The 9,880-nt window shown below is 47.1% G+C and overlaps 3 protein-coding genes across 3 annotated transcripts in view; 2 read left to right on the top strand and 1 right to left on the bottom strand.

Moving 5' to 3' along the window:
• The first annotated feature begins 1,343 nt into the window (after positions 1-1,343).
• On the top strand, positions 1,344-5,730 carry LOC125957225 (scavenger receptor class B member 1-like). Its single transcript, XM_049689779.1, has 7 exons — positions 1,344-1,623; positions 2,238-2,401; positions 2,473-2,724; positions 2,803-3,003; positions 3,081-3,480; positions 5,041-5,288; positions 5,371-5,730. Exons 1-7 carry the CDS (start codon positions 1,548-1,550, stop codon positions 5,551-5,553), a joined length of 1,524 nt encoding a protein of 507 aa, XP_049545736.1. The 5' UTR covers positions 1,344-1,547; the 3' UTR covers positions 5,554-5,730.
• Positions 5,731-5,836: 106 nt separating this feature from the next.
• LOC125957223 (uncharacterized) lies at positions 5,837-8,618 on the bottom strand. Its single transcript, XM_049689777.1, has 2 exons — positions 6,752-8,618; positions 5,837-6,360 (listed from the first exon to the last, which is right to left on the bottom strand). Exons 1-2 carry the CDS (start codon positions 8,042-8,044, stop codon positions 6,091-6,093), a joined length of 1,563 nt encoding a protein of 520 aa, XP_049545734.1. The 5' UTR covers positions 8,045-8,618; the 3' UTR covers positions 5,837-6,090.
• Positions 8,619-8,983: 365 nt separating this feature from the next.
• Positions 8,984-9,880, top strand: part of LOC125957233 (J domain-containing protein CG6693) — a 1,172-nt gene continuing 275 nt past the window's right edge. Inside the window, exons 1-2 of the mRNA XM_049689791.1 lie at positions 8,984-9,172; positions 9,232-9,880. The exon at positions 9,232-9,880 is cut by the window's right edge and continues 275 nt beyond it. Coding sequence (XP_049545748.1) covers positions 9,076-9,172; positions 9,232-9,880 — 746 coding nt within the window. The 5' untranslated portion in view covers positions 8,984-9,075. The remainder of the gene's footprint in view (positions 9,173-9,231) is intronic.

Below are 9,880 nucleotides of genomic sequence, written 5' to 3'. Positions count from 1 at the left end.
TAGCTTAGTCCAACCCAACAAGATTAGCAACAGTCATTTATTTGTTAATGGAAACTGGTAAACGCTTATTTGTTAATACTAGTAACAGCATTATGATTATGGTTCACAAGAGAGATTCTTGTAGTAGATCAAATTCATATTAGAAAGTTAGATTTTGTTCAACTATTTCTTCATTTTTTTAAATTCCTAGTACTTTTGCCAATTCAAGATACCGAAAGGAAACTTTCGCTAAAGAACATCTAAACGTTAGACAAAATGCAACACGCTGATAAAATATTAACACCTTTCTCGCAATTCGTCCTGAATCTACATAAAACGACCCGGCTATAAGCGATCATTAACTTGCTGTTGCTGTTCTATCACTTATAAACTCTCTTCGTCTGCGAGATCACGCTCTTGAAGTAGCTCGCCTAGTGTGTAGTCATGCATGAACGGTTTCAGAATGTACACTAAGCTCGATGACCATGAAGGCGTCACTAGAAGACGGTGGTCTGGTGATAAGTCGAATAAAATTGCGCGAGGTTCGAGGCCTCGACCGCTTATGACGTCGTAGCTGCTACCCCCTTACCTATTTCTGCCAGCAATGATTTTGCGCTCCATTCCGAAAAGGAGTTCAATATCAATGGCACCATCATCACGACCACTGGCACTAGCACACCCAACACCAACCGCGATAAGGCAAAATACGACGAATCTGGGGCGTCAAGGTTGACTTACGCAACGCTGCGTACCGAAGCAATTGAAGACCCCATACGTGCCGCTCCAATATTCGTCAGTATAATCTCGAACAGTACAACAATGGCGCTTATCATCCAGCTACACTTCCAGGGCTCTCGATTTTGTTTTGATTTCGTTTTTTAGCAACAAAGTTATTTCACAAATGACCAATTCGAGGCGGCGTGTGCGATAGCCCATTCGGAGGTATGTGTTCCATGTAAAGTGGCCAGTATGATTCCCCCTTAAAGACCACTTACTCTCACACCGAATGCAGCATGTCCTGGAGCAATTGCTACATAGGTGATAGGTTTGGCGCAGAATCCAAAGTAAAGCAAACAACAACCGTCTGCAGATGACCCCGAGTAGCCGCGGTCCGTCCATCTTTTGGTGTTCTATTCCACCGACTTATCATGCGTTATCACTTTGCCTGTTAATGGTGAAAATCGTAAACATAACAGAGGGGCCGGCGGCAAGGGGCCGCGATAGTACCCGGGCCCAGGGACCTTCCTGTTGGATTGATAACGAAAAATACGCGATAGTTGCCCGAAAGCGTTCGAGGCGCCCGATGTGCGCTGTTAATACAGGGAATATGTGGTGCGGCTCTAATCGGCGATAGACGCCGGGAAGATGGACAGTCTTTTGCGATCTAGTTTACCGCGCGGATCAATCAGGGAACGCGTCGTTCCGGCAATTCCGACAAAACAAACGAACGCTATTCGCGGAGTGTAGTGGTACAAATATTGGCGTCATCTGTGATTACCTATCAACACTAGGCATTCGAAGGAGTAAAAGGAATTTATGTGCATCGTTGAACCCCCGCCCGACACGTAATGGATGTAAAGCTGCTTAAAGTGAAGCAATTCCCTATCGATCTCCCCGTACGACGGAAGCCCTCGAATGCTAAAGGTAATGCTGTTCATTTCGTTCAGTAGCTGAGGATCGTTCTAGATGTTTGTTTCGTCGCAATGTTTAAGCTGTACAATTTTTGGGGAGGAATGGTCTATGCTTGTTGTACATGTTGTGATTTCTTATCTTGAAGTGGCTCGGTTAGTACACAACACACGCACGCTGCTCTGCAGGTGGTCGAAATCCCCACGCATAAGTGCAACTGATAAAGACTGACCACAATATTACTTAATAGTAGCTATTTCCGGCTATCTGGAGTCAAATGCCCTTCGGTGAAGTGTTTGTTTTTTTTTCGCCCAAGTGCATAAGGAAGAGAAAATCGATGTTTTATTACAAAGATAGAGCTTTCGATCGTGTTAACAAACAGTACGCTTAGAAACAGCATAATGTGATAGCCGCGTGCAACGTGAGGAAGTATTATGAGTGCTGGCGGCTATTCAACGGCTATACCGTTGTCAATCAATCATGCTCGAACAGTGACGACGTGTTATAGAATCGTCATAGTGCCGCCCTCAGTGTTGTAGCGTGAATAGAGAATGCATCAACAATAAGCAATGTGTATGTTTAAGCGTCTTGCAACTTAACCCACCATTTGGTCCGTTCATTCCTTTCAGCGCTCTGCCTTATTAGCCTCACGACAACCCTATCGATCGCCTGTTTTATATTGGGATTGTTTTGCCATGTGAACAAACCGACACAGCTGATCCTAAACGATCGGCTAACGATGCGCGACTTTATGCCTTATTTCCGGTGGTGGAAAGATACATCAGACGTGTTGGTAAGCAGATCGCAGGTCATGCCATTAACAGGACCAGCTTCAAGTTAACTCTGATTTCCATCTTGCTGCAGGTTACTTGTCGTATTTTTATCTTTAACGTTACAAACTCTAAAGAATGGTTAGACGGAAAAGACGATCAGCTACATCTTGAGGAGGTTGTTCCCATCGTGTACCGCGAAATACTGGTGCATGATAATGTAACGTTCCATGAGCACAATTCTACAATGTCCTACATCACCAGACGCCATCTCGAGTTTCTACCGGAAAGGAACGCTCCTGGCATATTGAACAAAACGATCATTGTACCGAACACGTCTCTCTTGGTGAGTGCAGCCATCGAGCTGAGTCCATTCGATCCGATCGTCGTCTATATTTAAAACTGCTCTTTTCGCCATTAACAGGGTGTTGCCGCTAGGATGGAAAACGATTTTTACTTCATAAAGAAAGGGCTAAACTTTATCTACTCCATCTCCGGTGATTCAGTGTTCTCTAACATGACGATCTATGATTACTTGTGGAACACGAAGCCTCTGTTTCTACAGCAAGCACGAAGCATAATACCCTCGATGGTACCAGCGGAAAATGTGGGAATACTTAGCACGGTAAGACACCTCGCCATTCCACGTAATGTTGATACGAACTTAACTTACCCCAAAAAAAAAACCTTCAAACCCCAAAGATGTACGAAGATCCTGAGGAGCACGTCAATGTTCGATACGGAAAGCACTACGGTAACGAGCAGTTTTTCATGATGAACACGTACGAGTATGAGCCGACGGTACCAGGATTCAGCTTGGCCAGGGGAGACTGTTTTGCTTCGATCGTTAACTCCTCCGAGGGAGCGACCTATTCGCAGAATCTGAACGAACAGTCTGTGCTAATTTACTGGCGCAAAACGCTATGCCGTGCGGTCCCACTGTACTTCGATGGACGTGTGCAGAGAGGACCACTGATAGGTTACAAGTACAGTCTGCCCGACAGTTCGTACGATCGTCTGGCCAATAGTACCGCCGATTGCTACAAAGGACAATATACGTTGCTCGAAGACGGTTGCACTGATGTCTCGAAGTGTTATCATGGTAAGTAGTGGTGCTTGAACTCATCATTTGATGCCAATCCTTTTATTTACATCAATTTATACTTTATATGGCCGCTCTTGAACAGTCTCCATTGTAGTTCAAGCAATCTGGTAGTTATACTCGAAGTGAGGATCAGGTTCATATCGATAGTAGTGAACTACTGATAAGCACTGAACAACACATAGTCGGTTGTGTAGTTTCATTCATCCAATCCAATCCACTAGTAGCGCTACTGTGGCGTCCCAAATCGGAGATAAGCTCGAGAAGCTAGAGCTCACTTGGCTCGAAACACGAACCAACTGTTCTAGCAAAAAACACGGGGAACTGTCGCAACCGGGAAACACACGTGACGTTGCCGTTCACAACGTGTACGTACCGCGGTAAACTATGGCTGATGGGTGATGGGCACATGATGGCTGATCATCAGCCAACAGTTTAGACGGATTGCACTACTTTGAAAACAATGGAACAACAAGATGCGCGCTCGCGTGCACACACAAGCACACTACTAGTACACGGATTAATGCTTACAAATGCCTCTGTCATACGGTTGAGCAGATAGTAGATGAAGCGAACACATGCAGCACCCGAAACAGTGTCAATGTCGGCCGACAGAAATGCAATGGGATCCGCTACTCGTCGGAAAACAGCTGTAGGCAGTCAGTACCTACCATCAGGGTTCGTCTTATCTGCAGCGTCACAGACTGCTGTACTCGGCCTTGAGGTTAAGCTACACTAACCTAATGATGATCTTTTGTGCGATACGATAACGATCGATCCGCCTACAAGCTTCGACACAAGACTTTGAATCGCCCCCTTGTTTCTAGCATCGGAATCTCAGGATTATCAGATGTTGGGCCGACTCAACCATGTGCGATTAAAGGGAGAAAAGCGAGTTAATTGGCAACACAAAACGAATGCCGAGACGTTTGCAGTTTTGAGCGATAAGAGAGCGAAACGCTGGCGTAGCATATCATCGGAACGAAAGTGGCGCGAATCCCGCCCGCCCATTTCCAAAGCCAAGGGAAAGAGTTATCAATTTTGGAATTCGATTGAAGCTTATAAGACGAAATCTAGTCATTATACACAGACGAGCACACCATGCCATTCAAGATTGACTTGGTACGAACCTTCCTCCCTATTATTTAACCAACTGGGTTGTCATTGACTAGTCCCATGACACCATCAGTCGTCTATCAGCGGCTGGCGACTAGCATGAGTTGGAAACACTGAGCCACACTGATAACATTGAACGAACCCCCGTATCTAACACCATGCCTTGATGACCAAAAATGGTTGTAATGATCAGATATGAAATAGTCAGAAATTCCTATATCCATTCCGTGAAGAGTATAAAATAGGGTTCTTACACAAATATGTTATAAAATATAATAACAAAATATGTTTCATGTTGTTAACAATAAAAGATTCCGTACAAACAGATTCAAAAATCATTTTCACAGTCATCCAGAGCACCTGACGCAGTTCCTTGATCACTCGATCAACCATTATACTAGTCTGACTGTTTGACATTCTTTCGTTCGCTTCTATTTCCTGTAGACGTATCGCTAGCGGCCACTAGTCCTCATTTCTACGCCCGAAACTTTACGAACGCACACAAGATCACAGGGATGAAACCAAATCGAGAGCTACACCACAGCTACACTATCGTCGATCCTTCCTTTGGCATACCGCTCGATCAGAGTGCCCGGACTCAGACGAACTTGGTGATACCAAAGTTGAGTGGATACGCATCGGAGATACGGCAATTCAGCGAGATGATCATTCCCATGTTCTGGATCGAATACGTACGTCACTGCGGACGTCTCGGGAGAAGTTGACTCCTATCTTTAAATTAAATTTCTTTCTTTATCCCTATCTGATCAACAGCATCAAAAAGAACTGCCGATATACATCGTGCGGACACTGCAAGCCTTCTACGTGATACGCGACATTGAACCGTACCTGCCGTACGCGTTATATCTTGCCTGCGTACTGCTGCTAGTAGTTGCGTTCCGTGAAGCTGCCCGTTTCAACATCCAGCAGAGCCGGATAGTGCCAACGAAATGCTAACAGTTTACCGATCTCTAGCGAATAAACATAGCAGCATGATCCTCGAAGCATCTCACGTCCTGGGGGTACACCGTTTGCTCCATCAAACCATACATCTCTACTGCAGTTTTGCCGTACAATAAGCTCTGGTAGAATCGAGTCATCAATAAAATAATTAATCTCACTATCTCACGCTTATCTCCTTCTTTGATATATGCTTGATTCACGTTTATTTTTTAATCCAAGTTTGTTTAAAATTATCAACAACCTAAACACAACTGAACATTCTACATTACTCGCTAGATGCATAGTGCAGCAAAGAAATATATAGTTTATATTTACGATATACAAGGAATTATGCCGAAAGGAAACAGTTTAAATCCGCATAAAACAGAAACACGAAATAAGTTTGGTAAGAGTAGAATAATGCACTTTGCTTGTTTGGCTTAACGAAAGCCCACACCGGCGTGTAGGACTGAGGCGCGGTTGACGACAGTTCAGGAGAAATGTTTTGCGTGCTTGGTCAAAAGGACAAAACGAAGCGAAACGGAAGCGAAACTAATTCCCTTGGATCGTAGAAAGCAACGTCGTGTTATGTACAACTGGCACAGGATCAGCGGCGACACCGGACTCGAACCGCTGCTGGTAGATTCTTTCGCGCAGTGCAGGCTGTAGCGCTGGTCCCAATACCGGCTCGAGGTCGGCTACATGCTTCCGGAACCGCTCTCGGTCTCTAGCTGCCATCTCCCATTCACCTTTGCGCGCTTGGCGATAGGCAAAGTCCCACGCTCTCATCACGTGTACCACCGGTTTTGTGTTGAAACGAACCTGTTTCCGGAACGAGATCGAGAATAACATATCGAGCATAGGCTTTAGAGAGCGTTTTTTTTCTCTTTTCAGTTCATCAACGAACGCAGTCGATGGAATGGTGAATGTGGAATGATGACCTTGAACGCCGGCGGTAAAGAGTAACAACCACATATCATTGCCCCTTTCTAGACCTTTGCCCGTATGCACCATTACGGCCGGTCATTCGAGATTAAGTCAGCGCATTGCGTCAGTTTTCACCGTACCCGACAATCCTCCAAATGAAGATCGGTGAGTCATGGCTGAGCGAATGGAAGAAGTCCATTTTAGTGGGTGGGTATGAGCATGATGACGTAGTAAAGGGAATTCCCACAAGATTAAGGTAGAACATCAAATACCCCGTTACGCTTACCTTCCGTTCCTCGAACCCGGACGATGAATTGCCGTCATCGTTGATGTCGTCTTCTTCGCAAAACACCACACTGTCGTCATCGTCACTGCAGTCCGCAGTTCCAACATAATCCTGATCTTCGTCATCGTCATCATCTTCATCATCATCCTCCTCCTCGTCCTCCTCCTGCTCCTCATCATCGTCCTCCTCTTCATCCTCGTCGTCTGTGCACTGACGACGCCAAGCGTTGCTCGGAATGAAGAAACTGTTGATTGCCTTGCAGAGGTTTTTCGATCGGCGCGCAGGACTAGCGGACGGTGTCATGAACACGTCGTAATCCGTTAGCATCACAAAGCTTGCTTCGGGTTCGGTAATATCACAATTGCAGGAAAGCTTTCGACCAGCGTTCTCACCGATGGACGATGTCTTTCGATTTAGCATTACAAGCGGCACAGCAGGCGACGGTGGCACCGTCGTTGATGTGTTTGTTGCTGCTGCGGGTACGGTGGTCACTTCTGGCAGTCCATCGGCATACCGCAGACAGGCCGCCAGAATGTTCACATCCTGGAGCGCATCGTGGAAGCTGGTGGCGCTGCCCGTCGAAGAAGGACTAAAGCTAGTGGACAGGTACGAGTGGCCGACGGAGGGAGGAAACGATTCGTTGCTCTCATCCAGTAGCTCTGCCTCCCGATAGTCGTATCCATAGCAATCGTCCATCTCCAACGCCATGCTATCGCTGACTATGTCGCGTCGCAGGTCGTGACGCTTTTTGTTTTTACGATTCTTGCCACAACCCTTGCCGCTTTCGCTACCGGGGGCCGAGTGTGTTTTAGTGGCAGGCTGCTGCCGACGTCGCTTCCGTATCGGCACCGATCGTGTGGTGGTGCGGTCCGCTTGATCAGCGATCATCGGTGCCGCTTCCTGCAGGTAGATGCCAGCCGCTGACATGGAATCCTCTAGTTCGTAGCTACCGTAATCCACCGGGACCGTCAGCTGGCTCATACCGCAGTCGGTCGTCTCAAAGATAGGCATCATCGTGGACAGGTGTTGGGGGCCTTCTTTGTCCAGGCTGTGCCACTCTTTCGTGCCCGTCACGTACGGTGGCAGTTCCGAGGGTTTGTTTACGTTTGGCGATCTCGTCGTCAGCGCCCACAGCTTGGTGATCACGTTGAACACGTTCTCGAACATGCCTGGCGCTCGTCCCTCTGGAGCTCGACCGCATGGTTTGTTGGCGTGTGATTTGGTTTCGCCACCCGCAGAAAACAGCTTCGTGTCGGTTGACCACTGTCGACGATATTCTGCGGCTGCTTCCATGATTTGTGAATGGTTTTTGGTGCGAAGGACACCGCAGAAGGTTACAATCGAATCGAAATTTGCGCGTATTTACACTACTACTACTAGTCCCCTCCACCACCACTACCGTACGGATTTTTTCAACGGTCGACGGTGATTCGTGGGGAAGAACGGAACGGCGGATTTTCTTTGTTCAGCGATCCTGAACCAGGGGTAACTTCTTAAAGTTCACTCCCCGTGCCACGGATGATGATGCTGGTGCAGATGCAAACAAACACCGTGAGTCATCGTAAACAATGGGCTCGCGAATTAAGCGTAGCTGTTGCAGATTTTGTGACGTCGTCGTCGGGGTCGCCTCCGTCAAGAAATTTCTGTGCGTTCGACCACGCAGACAGCACTTTCGATTCTCGGAATTGCACAACTTCCAGCAATCTAGCGGTTCTGAATTCTGCACGCAAGGAACAACAGACGGATTCCAGGTGGAAATAGATTCGTTGGAGATTGAATATTTGGCGCGTACTTCCATTATTGACCGATTTCACTCCGATTTTTTCGACTCACTTTGACTCTGCCATTTTGCGACTGCCAGCAAATTCTGATGCAATCGTGGACGCACACACGGGATTTTTTGTGTACGTACACGCGACCCAAAGGAGTGTGTGTGGGATCCGTTGTTGACTGCGTCAGCGTTTATACCGACGAGTTGAACTCACCCGTTTCACAAAAAGTAATCCAAATACCCGTTAAATGTTTTAGCAGCCAGGTAATAGCACAAAATCGGCTAGTTTTCTGTATTTACAGAGCCACAAATGAGTCCGTTAGCTTGCAATTCTTTTATACATGTTGTCGTCCATCGCAATCATATTGTCATCCATGCGACCATCCGCTTCGCTGGTGGGCTGCCTCAACCGCTCAACCGGTTCCGCTTCTCTCCCTCCGCGATTTCGCGGGAAAGTTTTTATTGTCAAGCGTATTTTGTCGTTCGTTGTTGAAGAAAATCGAGAAAAGATAATTTAATCACTGGAAAATCTGCAAATTGCACTCGGTTTAAAATGTCGAAAGGATTGCTAAACACGTGTGAAGAACTCTACGGAACGAAGGATTTGTACGAGCTGTTCAGCATCGACAAAAAGGCGTCCGAACAGGAGAGTAAGTTTTTCCGAGAAGCAAATTTGGTGGCAACATCTTTAATATTCGTTGAATTTCAGTCAAGAAAGCCTATTACCGTTTGTCGCTGAAAACACATCCGGACCGGGTGCCGGAAGACGACAAGCAAACGGCCACGGAACGTTTCAAGGTGCTGAGCAAGTTGTACAGCGTGCTGACCGATAAAGACAAGCGAGCCCTCTACGACGAACGCGGAATCGTGGATGATGAGGGCGAGAACGAGGCGGACACCTGGAAGCTGAGATGGCAAAACCTGTTCAAGCCGCTCACAGACGAGGATATCGACAACTTCATGAAGTCTTACGTGGGGTCGGAACTGGAACGAACGGACATCAAAAAGGCCTATCTGAACGGGCGCGGATGCATCAACTACATGAACCAGACAGTTCCGTTCATGAGCTGTGAAGATGAGCCACGTGTGGCCAAGATCGTGCAGGAGCTCATCGATGCCGGTGAAGTACCGGCGTACGATGCGTTCCTGAAAGAGCCCAAAGCAAAGCGCGATCGCCGCCACAAGAAATACGCTCGTGAAGCCAAGCTTGCCTCCGAGGTGAAGCGCCAGCGCGATGAAGAAAGCGAACTGTCCTCGCTGCGCAAGCAGCTTGCCGTAAGAAATCAGGAGCGAAAGGGCACATTCGAATCGATGATTGCATCCCTCGAAGCACGGTATGGCGCCGCCAATGGGGATGA

The sequence above is a fragment of the Anopheles darlingi genome, chromosome 3 (genome assembly GCF_943734745.1).
Source record: "Anopheles darlingi chromosome 3, idAnoDarlMG_H_01, whole genome shotgun sequence".
Taxonomy (NCBI): domain Eukaryota; kingdom Metazoa; phylum Arthropoda; class Insecta; order Diptera; family Culicidae; genus Anopheles; species Anopheles darlingi.
This window is presented reverse-complemented; position numbering and strand designations above follow the sequence as displayed.

Bases quoted from the DNA above. Each gene is read 5' to 3' on its own strand.
- LOC125957225 (XM_049689779.1), top strand. From the start codon at position 1,548: ATGGATGTAAAGCTGCTTAAAGTGAAGCAATTCCCTATCGATCTCCCC. The intron at 1,624-2,237 runs GTAATGCTGTTC...CATTCCTTTCAG, and splicing joins GAAGCCCTCGAATGCTAAAG to CGCTCTGCCTTATTAGCCTC. The intron at 5,289-5,370 runs GTACGTCACTGC...TCTGATCAACAG, and splicing joins CCATGTTCTGGATCGAATAC to CATCAAAAAGAACTGCCGAT.
- LOC125957223 (XM_049689777.1), bottom strand. From the start codon at position 8,044: ATGGAAGCAGCCGCAGAATATCGTCGACAGTGGTCAACCGACACGAAG. The intron at 6,361-6,751 runs GTAAGCGTAACG...TTCCGGAAACAG, and splicing joins CCGGGTTCGAGGAACGGAAG to GTTCGTTTCAACACAAAACC.